Source organism: Salminus brasiliensis, chromosome 18, assembly GCF_030463535.1.
Source record: "Salminus brasiliensis chromosome 18, fSalBra1.hap2, whole genome shotgun sequence".
Classification (NCBI taxonomy): Eukaryota; Metazoa; Chordata; class Actinopteri; order Characiformes; family Bryconidae; genus Salminus; species Salminus brasiliensis.
The window spans coordinates 3301204-3324491 of record NC_132895.1 but is presented as its reverse complement, the minus strand read 5'-3'; the positions used below and the strand labels follow the sequence as shown (position 1 = coordinate 3324491).

Genomic DNA, 23288 nt, shown 5'->3' with positions numbered 1-23288 from the left:
CCTGCCTGCCTACCTGCTTCCATGCCTGCCTGCCTGCCTGCCTGCTTACCTGCCTGCATGCATGAATGCCTTCCTTTCTGCATGTTTCACTGCTTCCTTGCCTGCTTCCCTGGGTGTGTGCCTGCTTCCCTACCTGCCTGTCGGCTTCCCTGATGGCCTGCCTGCCTACCTGCTTGTCTATCTTCCCACCTGCCTGCCTTTTTCCCTGCTTCCCTGACTGCTTCCCTGAATGTGTGCCTGCTTCCCTACCTGCCTGCTTTCCTGCCATCATGTCTGCCAGCTGCCCTGATGGCCTGCTTGCCTGCCTACTTGCATCCCTGCCTGCCTGCTTCTCTGCTGCCCTGCCTTCCTTTCTGCCTGTTTGCCTGCTTCCCTGCCTGCCAGCCTACCTGTCTTCCCACCTCCATGCTTGCTTCCCTGAGTGCCTGCCTGCCTGCAGTCTCATACAAAAGTTTGGGTACTCTGGTCATTTTTTAAGTGTGATTTTTTTTCATATCCTCTGCAGAGACTCACTTCTGTATATTCTAAAGCATAGTTTCTGTTTAATTACTACATTTAAGATTATTACATTAAAGGGTTCGTTCACATATTTACACTTATAAAACATTATCAAAGTGTTATCTGAACAGGGGTGTCCAAACATTTGCACAGCACAAGACATTATTGTAAAGAGATGTTATTAGAAGTACTGGGTTCCAGGCAGGGAAGCAGGCAGAGCTGTAAGCAGACTGCGCAGGGAGGCAGGTAGGCAGGCAGGCCAGCAGGCAGGAGGGCTGAAAACAGGCAGGTAGAGAGAGAATAAATTAATATTTTTGAAAATTGTAAAAGGAAAGTATTAATGGAAACCTGGAAAGAATGGAGTTATATGTAACGCAGACCTGAAGCCCACTCTCATATTTTCATATGCCATTCTAACTACCGGCTTCCCACCAGACCCACTGGAGTGCATATTAGGGGTAGATCCTGAGTGCGGACGGAACAAAGAGTGACCTCTATCCGCAGTGTCCTCTTTGTCCGTGGCAAAAAAGACGATTCCTCTGCCCTGCAGGCTTAAACCAACCGGCTGGAGAGGGCTGATGTTTATATTTAATGGAGGAACAGCAGAATCACAGGGCAGCACTTTATTTCCCAGCGGTCTCTCTTAACCCCTACTCTGTTACACCTGTACAGCAGGACGAGACTGCTGCTTCTGGATTTAGTGACGGGTTGTGTGACCTGGGATGTCATGTTTTGCTTCAGCAGTGGCTGGTCAGCGGTGGATGGCCGTATTTTTACACGGAAAGGGTGTAATCCAGCTTTGTAAGACACTTTTAACAAGTTACAGCTGGGTAATAACTGCCTGAGCTAGATGTTAACTAGTTAATGAATGAAGTGCTAGATAAATGCAGACTGTCCGAGTGCTAGATACCAAAGACAAGTGGTAGTTAGGTAATACGTTCTCGAGTGCTGGATACTTTTTTTTATTAATAGCGAGGTAAAAACTGTCCTATACCTTTAACGAGGGCTAGCTAAATACGAACTGCCTGAGTACTAGATAAATACAGACTGTTCTAATGCTAGATACCTTTAACGAGGGCTAACTAAATACGAACTGCCTGAGTACTAGATAAATACAGACTGTCTGAGTGCTAGATACCTTTAACGAATGCCAGCTAAATACAAACTGCCTGAGTACTAGATAAATACAGACTGTCCGAGTACTAGATACCTTTAACGAGGGCTAACTAAATACAAACTGCCTGAGTACTAGATTAATACAGACTGTTTAAATGCTAGATACCCTTAACGAGTTCTAGCTAAATACAAACTGCCTCAGTGCTAGATAAATACAGACTGTCTGAGTGCTGGATACTTTTAACGAGCGGTAGTTAGATAATAACTACCCAAATGCTGGATGCTTTTCATTAATGATAGTGAGGTAAAAACTGTCTGAGTGATAATTCCTTTTAACAAGTGCTAGCTAAATACGAACTGCATGAGTACTAGATAAATACAGAGTGTCCGGGTGCTAGATACTTTTAACGAGTGGTAGTTAGATAATAACTGCCCGAGTGCTGGATACTTTCCATTAATGATAGTGCGGTAATAACTGTCCGGGTGTTAGTTACTTTAAACGAGTGCTAGCTAAATACGAACTGCCCGAGACTGTCCGAGTGCTAGATACTTAAGGCAGCATTATTGGATTGTTTAGCTCCTGGGCTCACCCTACAGCTGAGCAGTGTAATTCACTTTTACTCCATTGCTGTTAATACAAATCTCTCTTTCAGCGCCCCCTCATGGACAGACAGCTGTACACATGCATTTCTGGACAAGCTGAGAGAAGCTCCAGAAGCTTGATCTGAAGATGGAGCAGCATGTGGGCTGAGGTGGTAGAGTAATACTACAGGACTTTACACTAATATGACTCTATGGGTTCTGCAGCGTTACACAGCAGCAGTTCTGGAGAGAGGTTCTCCACCTGCAGCTCCACCACCAAACCTCCATATAGTGCAGTAGCAGCAGGAGCAGCAGCGTTCCGGCCCGGAGTGGGAATGACGGAGACGCCGTTCTCCCTGTTCCAGTCAGTGGAGGAGCATCAGCATACAGCTCCTACACAACATCCTCTAGTTGTATGCTACCAAAAAAAGAAACATCACATGACACATCTGTGATTAAACGTTGGCCAGAAGACGTAACAGACCATGACGATTCTCCAGCCACCAAGAAACAAGAATCATCAGCATGATGACATGACAGGCCTACTGCCCCCCCCCCACCCGCCCCCCTGGCCTCAAAACCACATGAGGCCACAGCATCTGATGGAGCCTGGATCCAGGCCTGCACTCCCCTTCACAACATCACATTCTTTTAGATGTTCCACAATGCACTGCTGCATAAACACGGCTCTCTTCCATCGCTTCACCGCCCCTCTCAGATAAGCTGGCTGAAACGTCCCTCAGACGGACACTGTTTGAATGGGACCGCGTTCGTCCCCTCGGCCAGACACGAGGACAGAAATAGTAAAGCTGTACTTATTCATGTGCACTCAAAGACGCACGGCAGCGGCGAAGGCCAAGCCAGGCAGAAATGCTGCCATGTCTTTTGTGTTGTGTGTGTGTGTGAGTGTGTATGTGTGTGTGTGTGTGTGTGAGTGTGTGTGCGTGTGTTTAAACGATTTATTTTTAACTGCATCCAGTCTCTCCTAGGTTTACGCGCCAGTCAGGTCACCATTCCAGTCCAGACAGGTGAGAGGAGGTGCTACTGTATCTGACCGGTTAGCTCCACACTAACGTCTCATGTAAAAACTGTCCGAGTGCTAGATACTTTTAACAAGTGCTAGCTAAATACAAACTGCCTGCGTACTAGATAAATACAGACTGTCCGAGTGCTAGATACATTTAACGAGTGCTAGCTAAATATGAACTGTGTGAGTACTAGATAAATACAGACTGTCTGAGTGCTAGATACTTTTAACAAGTGCTAGCTAAATATGAACTGTCTGAGAACTAGATAAATACAGACTGTCTGAGTGCTAGATACTTTTAACAAGTGCTAGCTAAATATGAACTGTCTGAGAACTAGATAAATACAGACTGTCTGAGTGCTAGATACTTTTAACAAGTGCTAGCTAAATATGAACTGTCTGAGAACTAGATAAATACAGACTGTCCGCTAACGTCTCATATGCGATATTTTAAGCAGCAGCTCTCTGTACACAACACATCACTGCCAATCAAAGCCACACGGCCCAACACTAATGTGCATACACTACACGTCCAAAAGTATCCAGACACCCCTTCTAATAGCACCCACTGCTGTCACAGGTGGCTGATCACACAGCTGGTATAATCTCCATAGAAAAGCACTGACTATTAACAAATAGTCCTACTAAGGGCACCTCGCTGCGTACTGCCAGGCATGGGCAAGAGGGGTATAAAGCCACCCCCCCCCTCAGCATTAAGGTGTGAAGCAGTAAACTATGGTTGGTGCTCCATCCAATACTTTCAGGATAATAAAGTGTGACAGAACTGATCATCCAACATCAGTACCTGACCTCGCTGATGCTCTCATGTGGCTGAATGCAATCGAATCCTCACTGCAAAGTTGCAAAACATCTAGCATATAGCGTGGAGATGAACGGAAGCAGACGTCTGAAGAGTTTAAAGCAGCAGTATGCGAGAACTGGTACAGCTGGGGAGTGGAGTTCACTTTTATTCCACTGCTGTCAATACAAATCTCTCTTTCAGCGCCCCCTCATGGACAAACGGCTGTACACATGCACTTCTGGACAAGCTGAGAGCTGCAGAAGCTTAATCTGAAGGTAGTGAAGCATGTGGGCTGAGGCGGTGAATAATACTACAGGATTTTACACTGCAGCTCCTGCAGCTCCATCACCAAAGCTCCACAGTGCAGTAGCAGTAGCAGTGCTCCGGCCCAGAGCGGGAATGACGGAGATGCCGTTCTCCCCCTTTTCCAGTCAGTGGAGGAGCATCAGCATGAAGCTCCTGAAGCTGCTGTTTGAAGGTAAAAATACTACATGGTGTTGCTTTAATGCCTCTAAAAGCTTCATCACTGAACACAATTGGGTGTAAATGCATTGCCTGATGAATGGGACACTGTTAATATAGTAGGGCTGGGCGACATGATAAAAAATACTATATCACAATATTTAAAGACATTTTCACGATATGCGATATTTAGCACGATAGACGTGATCGCAGATAACATGCATCAGTGGATCGGATGTTTCAAAACTACCATCCAAATACTCCCATATTTAGTACAGTGATTTTTGTTCAGCATCTGTTGCACTTCATCCAATTAAACAGGACTAATTACACTGTTTGCAATGAAACATGCAGCTGATCAGTGTTTTTTAAGTACGGACCTTATCCTTAGAAAAGCAGAATCACATTGTTATATTGCCTCTCTCTCTCTCTCTCTCTCTCTATATATATATATATATATATATATATATGGGTTTGGATAGTAGATAAAATGGCTATATTTGCATTGTACAGCATAATGACATCTGGTTGGGTGAGTTTTGCTATAATGAACATTAATATAATAACACCAAACCCAACCTGAACGGCTGTGTCAACATCTAGACCAACGAATTATGCAGAAATTATTATATTTATATTTCAATGACCTTAGATGTTTATATATATATATATATATATATATATACATATATATATATACACACATATATATATATATATATATATACTCTCATATAGTATATATACACATGTATACTCTCTCATGTATACACGTCATACACTACATGTCTAAGTGCCTGCGTACTAGATAAATACAGACTGCTATATACCTTTAACAAGTGCTAGCTAAATATGAACTGTGTGAGTACTACATAAATACAGACTGCCTGAGTGCTAGATACTTTTAATAAGTGCTAGCTAAATATAAACTGCGTGAGTACTAGATAAATATAGACTGTTCAAGTGCTAGATACTTTGAACAAGTGCTAGCTAAATATGAACTGCGTGAGTACTAGATAAATACAGACTGCCTGAGTGCTAGATACCTTTAACAAGTGCTAGCTAAATACGAACTGCCAGAGTACTAGATAAATACAGATTGTCCGAGTGCTAGATACTTTTAACAAGTGCTAGCTAAATACGAACTGTGTAAGTACTAGATAAATACAGACCGTCTGAGTGCTAGATACTTTTAATAAGTGCTTGCTAAATATGAACTGTTTGAGTACTAGATAAATACAGACTGCCTGAGTGCTAGACATCTTTAAGAAGTGCTAGCTAAATATGAACTGCGTGAGTACTAGATAAATACAGACCGTCTGAGTGCTAGATACTTTTAATAAGTGCTAGCTAAATATGAACTGTGTGAGTACTAGATAAATATAGATTGTCCAAGTGCTAGATACCTTGAACAAGTGCTAGCTAAATATGAACCGCGTGAGTACTAGATAAATACAGACTCTGAGTCTGAGTGCTAGATACTTTTAACAAGTGGTAGTTAGATAATAAATACCCGAGTGCTGGATACTTTTCACTAATGTACACATGTCATACACTACATGTCCAAATATTTGTGGACACCCCTTCCAATAACTGCACCCATTGCTGACACAGATGTGCCAATGCACACACACAGCTTGTCTAGTCCCAGTAGAGACATACTGCCAATAGAATAGGACTCTCTGCAGGAGCAGATAGACAGGACCACTGAATTATCAACACTGAAATTGCTCTATTTTTCAGCTTTCACATAGTATTCATATTTAATTACCAGGGTTTCCCTCTGAGTGATGCTGGGGGACCCTCAAAGAGTGCCATGCTGAGGCCAGGCCGGTGGTTCCATCCTGATGGAACTATCCGAATAAACCCATGCATTATCAACCCTTTAGCTGACACAAGGCCCGAGGCTAACTCTTAGTGCCAAAGCACCCTGGCATCCGCTTTAGCAGTAAACAGCCCATATGTATAAACACAGTGTGTTGTCTGTACCCTGTCTTGCCTTGGTGGTTTTGGAGGGTGAATAAAGTGGCTATATTTGTGTTGTAGTCATGGCGACACCAGGTCCCCTTCGCCACCACTGTAGAGAAATCTGTGTTTGCATCCCAACCCAAAAAGGGGTCTAACTTTCACACAGCATTTGAATATATGGGTTATCCCATGCTGATGAACCCCCCCCCACACACACACACCCCACCACCACCACCACCATGCTGAGGGGGCAGGTGGCTCTACACAGCATAAAATATATACAACTACACCCATGTCAAGTCCACCCTTACTAGTATTCTCTGGTAAAACAGATACAACAAGGCCCAAGGCTCACTGATAGTGTGCCAATAAAGCACACTGCCATTAGCTTTAGCATTAACAGCCTGTACATGCCCTCATATATATATATATATATATATATATACACACATATATAAACACAGCACGCTGGACATACCCCATTTTGCCTGGCTGGCTGCTCGAGCAGGGTGACTTAGTGGAAGCCTGGGGGTCGTCTCTCTACCCCTCCAAAACAGTCGTGGTGTTTTCGGTGCCTCCCTCCGCTTCAGCCCAACATGGCTCGCCGTCCAGTGTTGTTATGGAGGTCCGGGCGCTCAACGCAGCGCAAATACGCATGAAATTACGCATGAAAGTTTCATCCCCCCCTTCTAAAAACAGCGGTGCGGTGGAGCCTTCCAGACCAGGCAGGGGTGGCTTATGTACCGTACCGGCGGAGTGACAGCGCCTTATCTCTTCCCTCCTCCTCCTCCTCCTCCTCGTCCTGCTCCTCCTGCTCCTCTGCTGTTCAACCACCCCCTCCAAAAGCTGGCACCACACCTCTCCCGTGCGGCGAGCCGGGCTGCATGCACTTATTCCCGGGGAGGACGAGCTAGACGCACCGCGCTCATTCCACCATCATTTCAGCACTCCTGGGGGGGAGGAGGGGAGGAAAAGCAGGAAGGCAGAGGGCTGGTGCCATCAAAATCTGCTCCAGCGTCTACCAACGCGCATCCTCGCCGGGGGGACGCACGGACGGACGCACGGACGGACGCACACAAAAAGACGCTTGACGCACGAAGCCCCTAGAAGCCCAGGCTGAGAGCAGCTGGCAGAGCCTGCCCTTTGCATTCCTCACCGCCTCGGAGGAGCTGGAGGTCTGGAGGATGGTGGGACGGTGGCTGATCAACAACAACAACAACAAAAACAAGCCCACCAAAACAACAGCAGGCCTGCTCGCGCAGAGGGTGGAGAGGATGGAGAGGATGGAGGATGGCGTCCTTCCCTACAACAAGCCTCGGTCTCTGCTCATCGCCTCATCCCTGCTCTCCTCCCATTCATCTCCTCTCCATCCCCCCCTCCCTCCCCGCCCACGTCATCACGCCTCCCCCTTTCTCCCTCAGCGCACGACGTCACGCCGGCGTTTCAAAATTCTGACGTAATGGGCAAGGAGAGTGTTTCGTCTCGTCACTTCCGGCTGCATTGCATTGGTGACGTGGCAACATGAACGTTACATGGATGGTAATGGCTTTCTCATACACTACATGTCCAAATGTTTGTGGACACCCCTGCCAATACTGCCAATAGAATAGGACCCTCTCTGGAGCAGATAGACATGACGAACATATTGGCACCATGACTAATGCCAGACGTGGGCTATGAGGGGGGAGGGGGTAAAGGGGTATGAAGATGAGGTGGGGTGGTGATTATTTAACATCCTGAATCTGATGTCGGATGCAATCAAATCCTTACACCAATGCTCCTCCTCCAAAATCTAGGCCCCATTGTTACAGGCCGCCCTAATAATATGCTGAACCCATCCTAACCATGCAGGCCCCACATGGGCATGTCATCTGGGACGTCCCAATATTTTTGTCCATTAATTGCACACTACAATACAGGATTTAGATCCACAAATCTAATGCTGTACAGTTTTCTCCACCTTGCACCTCCTCCACCCCTTGCATCGCTGGTTTCTGACCACAGGACCACCACTTCATATTATTGAGGTGGTGGTCCGCTCTCAGCACAGCAGTGACACTGACATGGTAGCGTTCATGGAAGTGTGTGTGGTGCTTGTCTGAGTATCTGAGCATCAGGCTCAGCATTGTTGCTTTTGCACACTTCAGCATCACTTCTAGGTCGAGAGTGGATCCACCACCCAAAAATGTCCAGCCAGGAGCAGCTCTGTGGTCAGAGAGTTAACCCCCCCCCCCCCCCAATCCATCAAAGGCCTTTGTGTGGGTGAAGCTGTTAGATAACTCTGCATGTGCTTCACTGCAGCATCTCACAGCTGATGAGGGCCATCTTGTGGACATTGGCTGTAACAGTAACCCCACAGAGGACACTGCTATCATATGTAGGTTATATATATATATATATATATACACACACATATATGGGCAAAAGTATTGGGACACCCTGCTCAATCATTCTCATCTTCTAAAAGCAAGGATATTAAATATTAAGAGTTTTTTCCAGAGAAGAAGGCTTTCTACTAGATGTTGGAGGAGCATTGCTGTGAGGATTTGATTGCATTCTACAACGAAAGCATTAGGATGTTGGATGATCAACTCCCCGACTCATCCCGAAAATACTGGATGGAGCACCATCCATCATTCCAGAGGGTCCTATTCTATTGGCAGTACTCCTTCTCTACAGGGACTAGACAAGCTCTGTGTGTGTCAGCAGCAATGGGTGCAGCTTAATATAGCTGAATGCATTCATTAGAAGGGGTGTCCACAAACATTTGGACATATAGCGTATCTGCCTATGCAGTAGTGTAGTGCCAGGATTTCTGGAGGATCTGACGAAAACTGAATGTCAGGCTGAAATCTGCCACTTTCCTTTTCCTCTATGCAGACGTGATCCATTTTCCAAATGCAGGCTGCTGCACTCTGGATGAACCTGGTGAGCCTGTGAGGCGCAGGACACTCTGTAGTGGATAGGAATACAGCGCCCCTCTGGCTCACATTATGCATGTGCTCAGCTCCAGGCTTCAGTTTGGTTGTCGGCTGCATCGGTGCAGAGCAGCTGCGTCGTCTCCCAGGCGCCTCCTTGCTTCAGGCCTTTCCTTCCTCTTGTTAAGAATTCACAGTTTCAGCTTTTAATGAAATAAGTCCAATCACTCTCGGCTGTATTTGGCCTGAGGCTAGGTGACAACACTGCGTCAGTAGCATTAGCTTAAAAATACGCCGTTAATAAAGATAAATCAAAGAGCTGCAATATATTTATTGCAGTAATTTACACTATTCTAATGAATGCATTCAGCTACTTTACATGGCAGATAAACGTGATGACCCTATTGGCACCATGCTGCCTAATGCCAGGCGTGGGCTAGTAGAAGGGTATAAAGCCCCCCAGCATTGGAAGAAGAACTGTGTTCAGCTCTTGTCGCTGAATGCAATCAAATGCTCACAGCAGTGCTCCTCCAGAATCTAGTAGAAAGTCTTCTTCCCTGGACAGTAGACAAGTAGTTACTCCAACAAAAGCAGGACCAACTCATTTAATCCCCTTGATTTCAGAAGAAACAATGAAGCAATGAGCAGGTGTCCCAATACTTTTGTCCAAATAACATTTTTGGGACACCTGCTCATACTACGTACAGATACTGTATATGTATTATTGTTTCATTCTTGTCTGTGAGCTAGTCTGAAGAACAGAGCTCAGTTCCTCCAGGTTTCTCCTGGACGCACCCCACCCAGTCCAGCCAGCACAGCGTGGAGGATGTGTTCAACTCCATCAGCAGCAGCAGCAGCAGCAGCAGCAGCTCACCTGATTTACCATCATTAAGCCCTGATTTACCACCAAACCAGGTGCTGATCTGAGGAGAACTCTAAATAATACTAGACTCCATGAGAGAGGAGAACTTTGGAGATGTTCTAATGATGAACACAGTGATGGAGAACCAGCACCACTTTCTGTAGGAGTGTTATTATTAGTGATTATTCTAATATCAGCGATAATTAATGAAACTCAGCATTAAGGGCCAAAAATGAAGGATCCCTAAGATTCCCAGACATCTCCTTTATTTAATAACTGATGGGATTCTGAGTTTTCCAGAACTTGGGCCCTTTAAGGTGCACCTGCTATTCAATTCAGACCCAGCAATGCACCGATACACACACACACTCATACACACACACACACACACTCACACACACAAACGTCATACTCTCGCAGCTTTTGCTGTCTCCAGTTTCTTGCTCATCTTCTGTTACACATGCGCATAGTTGAGGTGACAGGCGTTAACAGGTGACGCCATGACCCACTGGCTGAGCCGAAGGGTCTCAGTTCAGCAGCTAATAGGGAGTCCTGACTCTATAAAAGAAAAGAGCCCACATGATAATGTGTTTGCCCTCTCACATTATCTGCAGTAACCGGCTAATACTCTCACATCTCATACAACGGCCTGCTGCCAGAGCTGGGAACGGTCAGGGAAGCTCTTAAAGCACTGGACATGAATGTGATGAGTGTCGACTGTTACTCAAATCTTCAGGACAATCCACTGCAGAAGAATAACACTATACGTCTTAGAAAAGTTTGTGGACACCCCTTCTAATGAATGCATTCAGCTACTGTAGAGAAGTACAGCCAATAGAATAGGACTCTCGGGAGCAGATAAAAATGATGAACCTTTTGGCACCGTGCTGCCTAATGCCAGACGTGGGCTAGTAGAGGGGTATAAAGCCCCCCAGCATTGAGCTGTGGAGCAGTGGAAGAACTGTGTTCTCTGGAATGATGGATGTTGGTGCTCCATCCAGTACTGTTGGGATAAGTTAGAAATGGGGTGGTGGTGGGTGGTGATCATCCAACATCCTGACCTCATTAACGTCAGCTCTTGCAATCAAATCCTTATAGCAATATTCCTCCACAATCTAGTAGAAGGCCTTTCAATAGCCTTTTAATAGTCTTTCAGAAGAAACAGGGAATGAGCAGGCATCCAAATACTTTTGTCCATATAGTGTATATCTCAGTCTTTTAGTATTTCCCAGACAACATGCTAATGTTGGGCTCACATGGGTGGAAGCCTGAGTAGACTGATAAATCACTAAGCTGATAAGTTATTAATCTCAGTGTGACTGAGCTCTACTAAAGTCTGAGTAGACTGATAAATCACTGAGCTGATCAGTTATTGATCTCAGTGTTACTGAGCTCTACTAAAGCCTGAGTAGACTGATAAATCACTGAGCTGATCAGTTATTGATCTCAGTGTTACTGAGCTCTACTAAAGCCTGAGTAGACTGATAAATCACTGTGCTGATCAGTTATTTATCTCAGTGTTACTGAGCTCTACTAAAGCCTGAGTAGACTGATAAATCACTGAGCTGATCAGTTATTGATCTCAGTGTTACTGAGCTCTACTAAAGCCTGAGTAGACTGATAAATCACTGAGCTGATCAGTTATTGATCTCAGTGTTACTGAGCTCTACTAAAGCCTGAGTAGACTGATAAATCACTGTGCTGAACAGTTATTTAGTATCTCAGTGTTACTGAGCTCTACTAAAGCCTGAGTAGACTGATAAATCACTGAGCCGATCAGTTATTAATCTCAGTGTTACTGAGCTCTACTAAAGCCTGAGTAGACTGATAAATCACTGAGCTGATCAGTTATTGATCTCAGTGTTACTGAGCTCTACTAAAGCCTGAGTAGACTGATAAATCACTGAGCTGATCAGTTATTGATCTCAGTGTTACTGAGCTCTACTAAAGCCTGAGTAGACTGATAAATCACTGTGCTGAACAGTTATTTAGTATCTCAGTGTTACTGAGCTCTACTAAAGCCTGAGTAGACTGATAAATCACTGAGCCGATCAGTTATTAATCTCAGTGTTACTGAGCTCTACTAAAGCCTGAGTAGACTGATAAATCACTGAGCTGATCAGTTATTTATCTCAGTGTTACTGAGCTCTACTAAAGCCTGAGTAGACTGATAAATCACTGTGCTGATCAGTTATTTATCTCAGTGTTACTGAGCTCTACTAAAGCCTGAGTAGACTGATAAATCACTGAGCTGATCAGTTATTGATCTCAGTGTTACTGATCTCTACTAAAGCCTGAGTAGACTGATAAATCACTGTGCTGATCAGTTATTAATCTCAGTGTTACTGAGCTCTACTAAAGCCTGAGTAGACTGATAAATCACTGTGCTGATCAGTTATTAATCTCAGTGTTACTGAGCTCTACTAAAGCCTGAGTAGACTGATAAATCACTGAGCCGATCAGTTATTAATCTCAGTGTTACTGATCTCTACTAAAGCCTGAGTAGACTGATAAATCACTGAGCCGATCAGTTATTAATCTCAGTGTTACTGAGCTCTACTAAAGCCTGAGTAGACTGATAAATCACTGTGCTGATCAGTTATTAATCTCAGTGTTACTGAGCTCTACTAAAGCCTGAGTAGACTGATAAATCACTGTGCTGATCAGTTATTAATCTCAGTGTTACTGAGCTCTACTAAAGCCTGAGTAGACTGATAAATCACTGTGCTGATCAGTTATTAATCTCAGTGTTACTGAGCTCTACTAAAGCCTGAGTAGACTGATAAATCACTGAGCTGATCAGTTATTGATCTCAGTGTTACTGAGCTCTACTAAAGCCTGAGTAGACTGATAAATCACTGTGCTGAACAGTTATTTAGTATCTCAGTGTTACTGAGCTCTACTAAAGCCTGAGTAGACTGATAAATCACTGAGCCGATCAGTTATTAATCTCAGTGTTACTGAGCTCTACTAAAGCCTGAGTAGACTGATAAATCACTGAGCTGATCAGTTATTGATCTCAATGTTACTGAGCTCTACTTAAGCCTGAGTAGACTGATAAATCACTGAGCTGATCAGTTATTTAGTATCTCAGTGTTACTGAGCTCTACTAAAGCCTGAGTAGACTGATAAATCACTGAGCTGATCAGTTATTTATCTCAGTGTTACTGAGCTCTACTAAAGCCTGAGTAGACTGATAAATCACTGTGCTGATCAGTTATTTATCTCAGTGTTACTGAGCTCTACTAAAGCCTGAGTAGACTGATAAATCACTGAGCTGATCAGTTATTGATCTCAGTGTTACTGATCTCTACTAAAGCCTGAGTAGACTGATAAATCACTGTGCTGATCAGTTATTAATCTCAGTGTTACTGAGCTCTACTAAAGCCTGAGTAGACTGATAAATCACTGTGCTGATCAGTTATTAATCTCAGTGTTACTGAGCTCTACTAAAGCCTGAGTAGACTGATAAATCACTGAGCCGATCAGTTATTAATCTCAGTGTTACTGATCTCTACTAAAGCCTGAGTAGACTGATAAATCACTGAGCCGATCAGTTATTAATCTCAGTGTTACTGAGCTCTACTAAAGCCTGAGTAGACTGATAAATCACTGTGCTGATCAGTTATTAATCTCAGTGTTACTGAGCTCTACTAAAGCCTGAGTAGACTGATAAATCACTGTGCTGATCAGTTATTAATCTCAGTGTTACTGAGCTCTACTAAAGCCTGAGTAGACTGATAAATCACTGTGCTGATCAGTTATTAATCTCAGTGTTCAGGAGCTCTACTAAAGCCTGAATAGACTGATAAATCACTGTGCTGATCAGTTATTGATCTCAGTGTTACTGAGCTCTACTAAAGCCTGAGTAGACTGATAAATCACTGAGCTGATCAGTTATTGATCTCAGTGTTACTGAGCTCTACTAAAGCCTGAGTAGACTGATAAATCACTGTGCTGATCAGTTATTTATCTCAGTGTTACTGAGCTCTACTAAAGCCTGAGTAGACTGATAAATCACTGTGCTGATCAGTTATTTATCTCAGTGTTACTGAGCTCTACTAAAGCCTGAGTAGACTGATAAATCACTGAGCTGATCAGTTATTGATCTCAGTGTTACTGAGCTCTACTAAAGCCTGAGTAGACTGATAAATCACTGTGCTGATCAGTTATTTATCTCAGTGTTACTGAGCTCTACTAAAGCCTGAGTAGACTGATAAATCACTGTGCTGATCAGTTATTTATCTCAGTGTTACTGAGCTCTACTAAAGCCTGAGTAGACTGATAAATCACTGAGCTGATCAGTTATTGATCTCAGTGTTACTGAGCTCTACTAAAGCCTGAGTAGACTGATAAATCACTGTGCTGATCAGTTATTTATCTCAGTGTTACTGAGCTCTACTAAAGCCTGAGTAGACTGATAAATCACTGAGCTGAACAATTATTAATCTCTACTAAGGCCTCTACTAAAGTGTTATGGCCACCAAAGATAAGTGTGCCTATGTCTAAGCAAAATTGTAGCATTTCACAACCACAAGTAATTATCTTTCAGTTTCTATTGACTTATAAATATTGTGATTTACAGCACACATAATGCACCAACTTCCCCTCTTTGTTTTTATGTTTTCATTTAGTGTGTGCACCAGGGTCATACCCCTGAACCCCGGAGAGATGTCCCAAAGCAGGCAAGTATTTTTAGCTTTGGCATGGACCAGCGAAAAAGTGTCCAGCATCTGCGTCTGTATTGCGATACTGTTCTCTGAGAGTTGAGGGTACGTAGAGCTTCTTCCAGGTCTTTCAAGCAAATAAAAATGTCAGCTTTTTGAGAACGAGTTACGATCACAGGCACACTGGTGTGACAGCACTGAGGTATCAGTGGGGTCTCATGACAAATTAGCTGTACCACATTCGCACTCTTACAGCCCGCTCGGCTGGTGAGCTGAGAGCATGTGGGATGCCTATCTGGCTATTTCGAGATAATGCTGAGCAAGAGAAAGAGCTCTCTGCTGCAATGGCATGAACCAAGCAACTTGCAGGTCTCCCAAGTACCCTTGACGTTATTGCTGAAAAACAGCAGCAAAAATGGACCTAATGGAGAAAATTGATCTGGATAACCAGATGACTATACTGAGAGATGCGGTGATGGAGGAGGGAGCCCAGAACATAGAAGACGAGGTTGAAGATTTGAGTAACAGGTGATTTGCATTTGAATCAAGTTGGCGTACAGAATTCCTGCTCGGAATGCTTGATAATTGGTGCAAGTTGCAAAGTAATTTCATAATGGCATTTATTATCACATATTTATTTGTTTGCAAAAAAATCTTATAAAAATGCTTGCAGGATTTTAGTGATATTGTTCCAGGCTCATGAAATGTCAGTTTATTTATTATTATTATTTTTAAATTGTGTATTATTTATTAATATTTAATACAAATTAATGTATTTAAAACATAATAATAATAATAATTAATAATAATAAATAATTATTTAATAATAATAATACATTTAAAATATTTTTTCTAATTACTTTATTTGTTTATATGTTTTTTAACATATTATTTTATATATATTATATTAGTTATATTTTATATAACTTTTCATTGATAAAAAAATGTGTATTTGCATTTTTTTATTTAATATTGAAATGATGCTGCTAAAGTGGAGTGGAGGACTATGCTGTTAAACTGATGACGGTGATGTTAAGCTATATGATGGTTAGCAACATACTTATCACATTAATAACAGGAGAGATGGAGTGTATCAGCCAATCAATAGGGCAATAAAAAGAGTTTAGTAGCCAATCAGAATGATATAAATGTAATGAATGTGAATGAATATAATTTCAAAACAACACTTAATAATATTTAAATAGATACATATATTAAAATAAATATATCATTATTATTTAACACATTTAAAGATGTTTTGTAAAAGTTTTTTATGAATGCATTTGCAAACTCAGTTTAGACTGTTCAGATAAGGTAATGCTGGGTTTTTATTAAGTTAACTGAGTATTAGAGTTGCAATGGCCTAGGAGGTTTCAAGAAAGGTAAAACCAGCAAATCATTGCAGGTCTAAGAGCTTTGCATTTCATAGCTTAGCCATTGCAACAGCAATGATGTTTTACGCTACATTGGTACATTGGTAACTGCAGCTCTTTTCTTCCAGTTTGAGGGAGATAGTCCAGGACGAGGCAGTTAAGCCTAAACTGCACTGTCTGATGATGGACCCAGCCTTCTCCATGGTAACAGTTCAGAGTGAGGAAAGCGGGATAGTCTGGGAGACGTCGTCCAGTCGCTGCTCCACCCCCTGGGCCTCAGAATTCAGTTCTGCTGCCCCAGAGCCCTGCTACAGTCTGGTTCCGAATCCGTCAGGACCTTCAGCAGGTTCGGAAACGGCTGGCAGAATCATCTTCATCATGGATGAGGATCACATGGTCAGGAGGAAGAAGAGGAAGCGGAATAAAGCAGAGAAGAAAGTGTCAAGCCAACCAGCAATAGTGGGAGAAGGACTGGCGGAACCTGAAAGGCCAGCCATGGTGGAGATCTCTCTTCCCAACATGAGAATGGATGAAGAGCATGAGGAAGATGAGAAGAAAGACCCAAAAGAGGAGGGCAACCAGCGCTTGTTCCGCCTGGTCTCTGAGGGATCTGAGATTTTGAATATCATTGCGCCACCAAAGATATTCACTGTGGATGAGGAAGAGAGCAAAGGGCTGGAGGATAACCTGTCCTACATGGACGACATGCTTGTCATCAAAGCCAAAGACATCGCTGATGAACCTGAAACATCCGAGGAGACTCCAACTGAGAACATTCAAGCCATTTTCCAGGCAATACCTGAACCAGCTTTGGTTACACCAATCAAGCCCCCACGAAGAGGAGCCAAGAGTGAAGACTACTTTGAGAAGTTCACACTGTTGGACCATCAGGCACCAGCAGGGGCTCCTACAGTGGAGGCTTTCGATGAGCCTGGGATCACAACAGAGCAGGTCACAGATCATAGTATAGACAAGACTTTCAATGCCAAAGCAGAAGTTGAACTTCTTGCTGACTCAGCATCTCTTAGCGGGCTGGAGATTGCCAGTGAACATGTGGATGAGGTGTTTTATGGCGGTGGAAGCGATCCAGACAAGCAAATCCTTACCAGGAATGGGGTGAATAAAGAGGGGGATCTCCCGAAGTCGCCTTTAAAGGAAAGTGGATCGGCCTTGTTCGGTAGCCAGGAGTCAATCCTTACTCCAATTTTCCTCCCTGAGGGGCCGCCAAAAATCATAGATCCTAACCTGCTGGAGGAGCCAAAAGCCATGGCCTTCATGTACACGGATCTGTACGCAGATGCTGTGGGAACCAGGATTAAGCAAGACGACACTGAGAGCTTGACCTCGGAGAAGTCGTTTCACAGTCAGGAGTCTGACTTTGGGGACCGAGGCTACCTGGAGAAGTTTGTGCTCAAAGATGAAACTCCGTTGACTGAGGCAGTTCCATGTATTGGCGACCGCGGAGTGGAAAGGGTGAAGATGCTTTCAGAAGATGCATTTGGCATATCACAGCATGAAAGGTACAAGACCGGCGCTCAGGAGGAAGATGAAATCACTGATTTCTTTAGGAACAGTGCCAGCTCATCCCCTTGTGAACCCATTCAGCTAGACCAGGTGGAAGCTGAAGAAACGAGGGAAGGGAAAAAGACTCGACGGGTGGTTTTTCAGGACGAAGTGGCGAGGAAGGACAAAAGGACAACGGTGGCAGGAAATTACGTTTTATTGCCGCCTGAAGATGATGTAGAAATTGCAGAGGCTTTCTTACCACTTGACATTAGCACAGAGTCTTCCTCAGTGGACACAAGCTGGGTAACCGTGGACAGCCAATCTGCTGTCAAAAATGGGTCGGCCAAGCCGAACAAGTCAGGAAAGACAAAAAGAGCCAAAGCACCTGCAGGGACTCTCTTGATCAAATCTCCTCAATCCGTCAAACCCATAACACCACCCTACAAACCCTTCCTGGACCTGACCCCTCTACTTCCAGCAGAGACAGAGGAGGAGGCTGAAGGACACGAAGAGACGAAAGGGAAACAAGAACGAGAATCTGGCACCGGCGACATTTGCTCATCCACACCTCCACAAGGAGCAGAGCCTGCAGGAGAAGCTGGACTGGACTATGAGCTCATCACCAAGCAAGAGGCCAGTGAATATACTATGCCTCAGAGGGACTCGCCAAGAGGAGGAGAAGGCTCTGACAATGGAGGCTTCACGATGGTGGAATACCCAAGTCAGGTGGACAACCTGTCCGATGCAGTTGAGGCAGATTACGAGATTGTAGATGCTCCGGTCTCGTCATTTAAACCTAGACTAGACTAAAGTTGTATAAACAGGCTCTTCTGATCTGCATGCACATTTCACAGGGATGATGATCCACCTTTTGTAGACGACCTGAAGTAGTCTACAGTTGCTTCTGTAACACACCCTTAAAATGAAGGCGCTACAAAAGGTTCCTTGAGTGGTTCTATGGTACAGAGGTCTTTAAATCTGGACTGTGAATATAGTTTCCAGCCCAGGTGGGTTCCAGGACATGGACATGGGCTCTGAGTGGGTACATCTTATGTCTTGTTACTGGGACCCCATCGTTACAGCCCACCCTAATCTCCTATCTAGGCCCCATGTGCAGCGTACAACCCAGATGGAATCCATGTTAACCTCCCCTGGTCCCTTCACTGACCCTGGTGGGCACCCATATGTGGCGCCAACATGGAACCCAGTAACAAAACCTTTTGGTTCTCAGTTGGGCTACCCATACAGGCCCCACATGAGCAGGTTATCTAACTTCCAGTGGGAACTAAATCGAAGACTGGATTCAAGATTCAGATTTGAAGACCTCTGAACCACTTTTGCTTCCAGATTAGAAAATTTATGAGGAACCTTTACGTCAAGTGTAGGTTCTTCAAGCCTTTCACACTCACATATCTCCATTACAAGCATGGTTCTTTATGGAAGCAATTACAGTTCTTCTATGGCAGAGGTCTTTAAATCTAGACCTTGAATATAGTTTCCAGTCCAGAACTTTCTAAACCTTGGTAGGTGGGTTCCAGGACATGGACATGGGCTCTGAGTGGGTTTGTACTTCTTATGTCTTGTTACTGGGACCCCATTGTTAAAGCCCACCCTAATCTAAACCTTAAACCCAGATGGAATCCATGTTAACCCCTCCTGGTCCTATCGCTGACCCTGGTGGGCATCCATATGTGGGGCCAACATGGAACCCACCATATACTCCCCACTTGAGCAGGTTATCTGGGGACTGTTCCCATAACTTCCAGTGGGAACAAAATCCAGGACTGGAAACTGGGTTCCAGGTCCAGTTTTGAAGACCTGGGTTCTGGAAGACCTGGCATCGTTCAAAGAACCGTTTGTAGCACCTTTAGTTTTAAGAGTGAACAACAACCTTGTACTCTACATGGACTTCTCACATCTTTTATAAACAACCTGTAATATAAACCAATGTCCTGCCCATCCTGACACTTTCTGAATGTCCTGCTTACAAAATGCCATTGCTTTGGTTCTGGTTCTGACCAGACGATCACTGTGTAATTAGCTCCTGTTGTTCCACCAAGCTGATTTACATAATAACCTACATAAATCTTTTCTAGAGGCACATGGTAGTCGTGTTGTTCCTCGTTCATAAACATACTATGTTGGTTCCCAACCCTGGGCCTGAAGCCCCCCTTGCCATGGACATGGACTGTCTCTCTTCCCATTAGATTTGTCTCAAATGTGCCATAGAATGCATTTTCAGAGTATTTAAGATGCTGCTTGGTGTATAAATAGCAAGTATGTGACTTCGGTTGGGGTGAAAAATGCTCAGATGTTGTTCAACAAGCCTATTTACAACCCTGTTATTTTACCACCCTGTTATTTTACCTGAATGAAACCAACTTATTTTCCTTTTAAAAAAGGCTTTTGGGGGGGGGGAAATGAGCCCTGAATTTATTGTTTGATTGGTTACATCACCAGACCAGCTCACAGCTGCTTAGCCTAGCCTTGTATCGCTTAGAACTGTAACAAGAGCTTTTTGTAATTATGTATCTGAAGAGGTTGTAGGGGGGCCGATCTTATAGAAAACCGAATCACAGGCTGTACTAAAAAGCAGCACTTGGACCCCCTGGACCTTCTAAGAATGAACAGATCAATGACTGTAGAAAACATGAATGCCGTGAGCGCCCTGGACGCCTTCTGTTCCATAGAAATGGAGCCAAAACTGTCAAACTGCCAAATTTAGCAGTAGAGACCAGAGGCAGACTCACCTCCTCATTCGGTTAGACCCGCCCCCTTCTACCAGACCAAGCCTCAGTGTCTCAGACCGCCTTCACTGAGCAGAGAGTGAATTTCCCCCTGGATTCCCAGTTTGTCCGGTAAGTGGAACAGTGCTCCACCAGTAAACTCAGTTGTAGTAAACCTCCTCCATGTACTGAACAGAAGTCCTGCTACAGACGACCGGTCTCCTCCAGCCGAGGCTGTCTGTCAATCATTTCACTCCTAAGTGTAGCCCCACCTTCTTACGATAGAGTAGAGTAACTGCAGGAATGTTGAGACACTGGAGATGGAAAGTGGGCGGAGTTGCTTTGTCTATGAAACATATGGAGATGGGCGGAGCTACACATCATACTGGAACCTGTGGTGGCTTCACTTTTGAGAGACTCTGCGCCGCCCATGTTTTCTACAGTCACTGTAATAGACACATAACAGCTGCATGATCAACACGGCTAGTGCTGGTAAAAGAGGGTGTGGGTCTTGTATATAGACTATAGGAGGGGGTTTAATGTACGTTGGAAATGTGTATGTAAATGTAAACACATGCTAATTTATGAAGATTGAATATCTGTACATTAATAAACTGTACATAACCTGGCCTGAAAAGTGTATAGCCACGTTATAGCCAACACTCAATACTAGGCCTAGGCCTCTCTGGACGTCTGATTAGCTCACGGCTGCTGTCCTGGATTTGGGACGCAGGACGCTGTATAGTAGTGACCTAAATGTAGGTCACTACTGCTCCTCCAGTGTGTGTAGGTCAGAGCAGGTTGATGATGGATCTGAAAGTGTGTCCTCATAATGATGGATCACACACACACACACACACACACACACACACACACCAGACTTCACCTCACTAATGATTATGGAAAGCCATTTATTCCACCACCAGCCACCACAAGGTGGCACCAAAGCTTTTCTCTGGAGGTAAACAGATGGAGCAAGCTGGGTCCAGTCAGTGAAGCTGAGCTTTACTGCAGTTCAGGGCACTGATTGGACATACACTGTTGACCTCGTATCTCCAAATCAGCAGCTTTACAGGAGGTGAAAAAAAACTCTCTGAACTTTCAATGGAAGTCAATGTAAAAAGATCTTATTCCAAGCAATTTTGGAGCATTTCTATTGGTCCATTCATAATGAGACTCTAAGACAAGGTAAAGAACAACTGCCAGATTCACATTATGGAGAAAAGTAAAAACCAGCAAAGTGGAGATTTTGCATTTTGCCATGTTTTGCAATAATAAATTGATATTTGGATAGTTTGTGTTGTCATTATATATATATATATATATATATATATATATATATATATATATATATATATATATATATATATATATATATATATAACAACTTTAGGGAGGTGTAGGTTGGTTAACTTAAAAAAACAAACAAAAATATAAAATATATATAAATAATAAAATAAAAAACAAATTTTGCTCCTAAATGTAGATTTGCATGAAGATTTTTTAATAAAGCTTTAAATAAACATGTACTGAAATTGTTTAGCTCTATAATAGCTGAGCTTTACTGCAGTTCAGGGCACTGGTTGGACAAAGACCTCGTATCTCAAAATCAGCAGCTTTACAGGAGGTGGAAAAAAAACCTTCTGAACTTTAAATGGAAGTCAATGTAAAAAGATCTTATTCCAAGCAATTTTGGAGCATTTCTATTGGTCCATTCATCATTAAAAGAACAACTGCCAGATTCACATTAAGGAGGAAAATAAAAAACAGCAAAATGGAGATTTTGCCATGTTTCTCAATAATAAATTGATATTTTGATATGTTGATAGTTTGTGTTGCCATTATATATATATATAAATAATAACTTTAGGGAGGTGTAGGTTGGTTGCAACCAAAACTTAAAAACAAACAAATAAATAAATAATAAAAATAAATAAATAAATCAATTAATTAAAAATATATATTTTTGCTCCTAAATGTAGATTTGTATTATACTTTACTTCTCAAAGAAGACTTTTTAATAAAGCTTTAAATAAACATGTACTGAAATTGTTGAAGTTCAGGGCACTGATTGGACATATTGTCCCTGTCAAACTAAATCAGCAGCTTTACAGGAGGTGGAAAAACTTCTGAACTTTTTACATTTAGTCAATATAAAAAGATTTTTATTAATATTTTATATAAAATAACAATAACCAAAATAGTACAAAGCCACACAGCCTTATGCAGATATTTGGGCACCTCAGGTTTTCATTTTAAAGTCTGAATAAGTCCCATGAGCAAACTACACTAAACAATACATAAAATAAAGAATAATGAGTTTAAAAAGTAATAAAAGTAATAAAGAGCTTTAAAAAATATTATGTACCGATATAATTATAAAAACATTTACATAAATGTAACATCTGTACAGCTGTTCAAATACATGTAGTATTTAATGTTCTATATTAATTATAATTAAAATATAATTAAAATATAATTAAAATATAATATATATAAAACAGAATTGTACATCAATTAAAATAATATTAATGAACTGAACGTGTTGTAAAACGTGCAGAGAATCTAAACGTCTACAGGATGTGTTCAGTAGCGCAGCAGTTCACCAGCAGAGCAGTTCTGCCCCCTGTCGGTGGGAGGTGAGCCTCAACGTGGTCGGAAGTTGAACACGTCACCAGAGCAGCGTCCAACGACAGCCGAGATTTGCAGTCACGTGATTCCGCCTCGTCCAATCAGCGAGGCGACATTTCATTTCATTCCGGCGTTCAAAAAAAGTTATTG

The 23288-nt window shown here is 43.0% G+C and overlaps 1 protein-coding gene across 1 annotated transcript in view; it reads right to left on the bottom strand.

Moving 5' to 3' along the window:
• The window catches only part of LOC140539039 (homer protein homolog 1-like), a 53397-nt gene extending 45568 nt beyond the window's left edge, over positions 1–7829 (bottom strand). Inside the window, exon 1 of the mRNA XM_072661645.1 lies at positions 6934–7829. Within this exon, the coding sequence (XP_072517746.1) occupies positions 6934–6938 (5 nt within the window). The 5' untranslated portion in view covers positions 6939–7829. The remainder of the gene's footprint in view (positions 1–6933) is intronic.
• Between the last annotated feature and the right edge of the window lie 15459 nt (positions 7830–23288).